Source organism: Penaeus monodon, chromosome 33 (genome assembly GCF_015228065.2).
Source record: "Penaeus monodon isolate SGIC_2016 chromosome 33, NSTDA_Pmon_1, whole genome shotgun sequence".
NCBI classification, from domain to species: domain Eukaryota; kingdom Metazoa; phylum Arthropoda; class Malacostraca; order Decapoda; family Penaeidae; genus Penaeus; species Penaeus monodon.
The window spans coordinates 13722622-13723773 of NC_051418.1; the positions used below are offsets into that span (position 1 = coordinate 13722622).

General features: G+C 51.9%; 1 protein-coding gene across 1 annotated transcript in view; it reads left to right on the forward strand.

Moving 5' to 3' along the window:
• LOC119594054 (AF4/FMR2 family member 4-like) overlaps positions 1 to 1152 on the forward strand; it is a gene marked incomplete in the record, with an annotated part of 85679 nt that overhangs the window by 52021 nt on the left and 32506 nt on the right. The window contains 1 exon segment of the mRNA XM_037943090.1: positions 311 to 1125. Within this exon segment, the coding sequence (XP_037799018.1) occupies positions 311 to 1125 (815 nt within the window).

The following is a 1152-nucleotide window of genomic DNA, read 5'->3' on the forward strand; positions in this document are numbered from 1 at the left end:
ATACGAAAACAGCTATGGTTTGCAATAATTCACAAAGTTTATCGCCATTTGCATAGAACTGAAACATGGAGACTACACACATATGATATAGCCCAAAGCGATTCCAGTAAACTTGATCAGTCAACGTACTCGAAAAGTTGAAGTTACTTTAGCTTCGGCCATTGAATGGCTTGTGAGGACAAGCATAAATTCTTACTAAATCATGTTTCAGTGACTATTTGTATTTTCATTCTTTTTAAATATAATTTTGAATGATTGTTCTTCAAGTAGATCATGTACCAAACTAACTCCACTGTTATTTTCTTTGCAGTATGTCACGTGAACGCTCCGTCAAAGACCGGGAGCGGCAGAAGCAGCTGGCGCGGGAGATGCGGGAGTCTCAGGCCGCGTCTGCGGTGCCAATCCAGGACCGGGAGACGCAGCCCGTGGTGTTCGACGTGGTCCGGCGGTCTCCCAACACCAAAGTCATTAACAACGATGTGGAACGGGTCCTGGGCAAGTATGATACCTTTACGAAGGTGGGTGGAAACAGAATGAATATGGTGGGTGTTGATCAACAGCCACCCACACCCGCCCCAGCACGACAACCCATCCATGATCCTGACAACTATCCCTCGCCACCGCCACAGCCTTCAGGGCCAGGACCAGGGTCGACCTCAGGCTCTTCCAAGTCACAACGATCCTTGCCGCCGCCGCCACCACAGTCAGCCCACAATGGCACGACGCGACCGCCCAAGTCCCTCCCTTCCACCATAAAGCCCCCTCACCCGCCCTCGCATCACGCCCACCCTAAGAATGGCGAAGTCAAGGGGAACCTGAAGAGTGGACCAGGGCCAGGACCTGGGGAGGGTGGAGGCAGGGGCTCTACAAGTTCAGCCATGCACAAGCCTAGTCTGCCCCACCTCAAGGTCGGGGGTCTGGATGGGATGCCTGTGGACACCGCAATCCAGCAGATCATGTCGGAGATGTCCATCAAGAAACCAGTCTCCGCCATCATCAAAACTCCCCACCATGACTCTAACTTCCAGTTCCCCATCACGCCCATCAAGGATCCCATACCAGCCAAGGAGGGCTCAAATCTAAGCAGGTCACGTCGGGACCCTGTCGAACTTCCACACAAAATGGGTAAGGATTCTCCATTACATTGGTTGT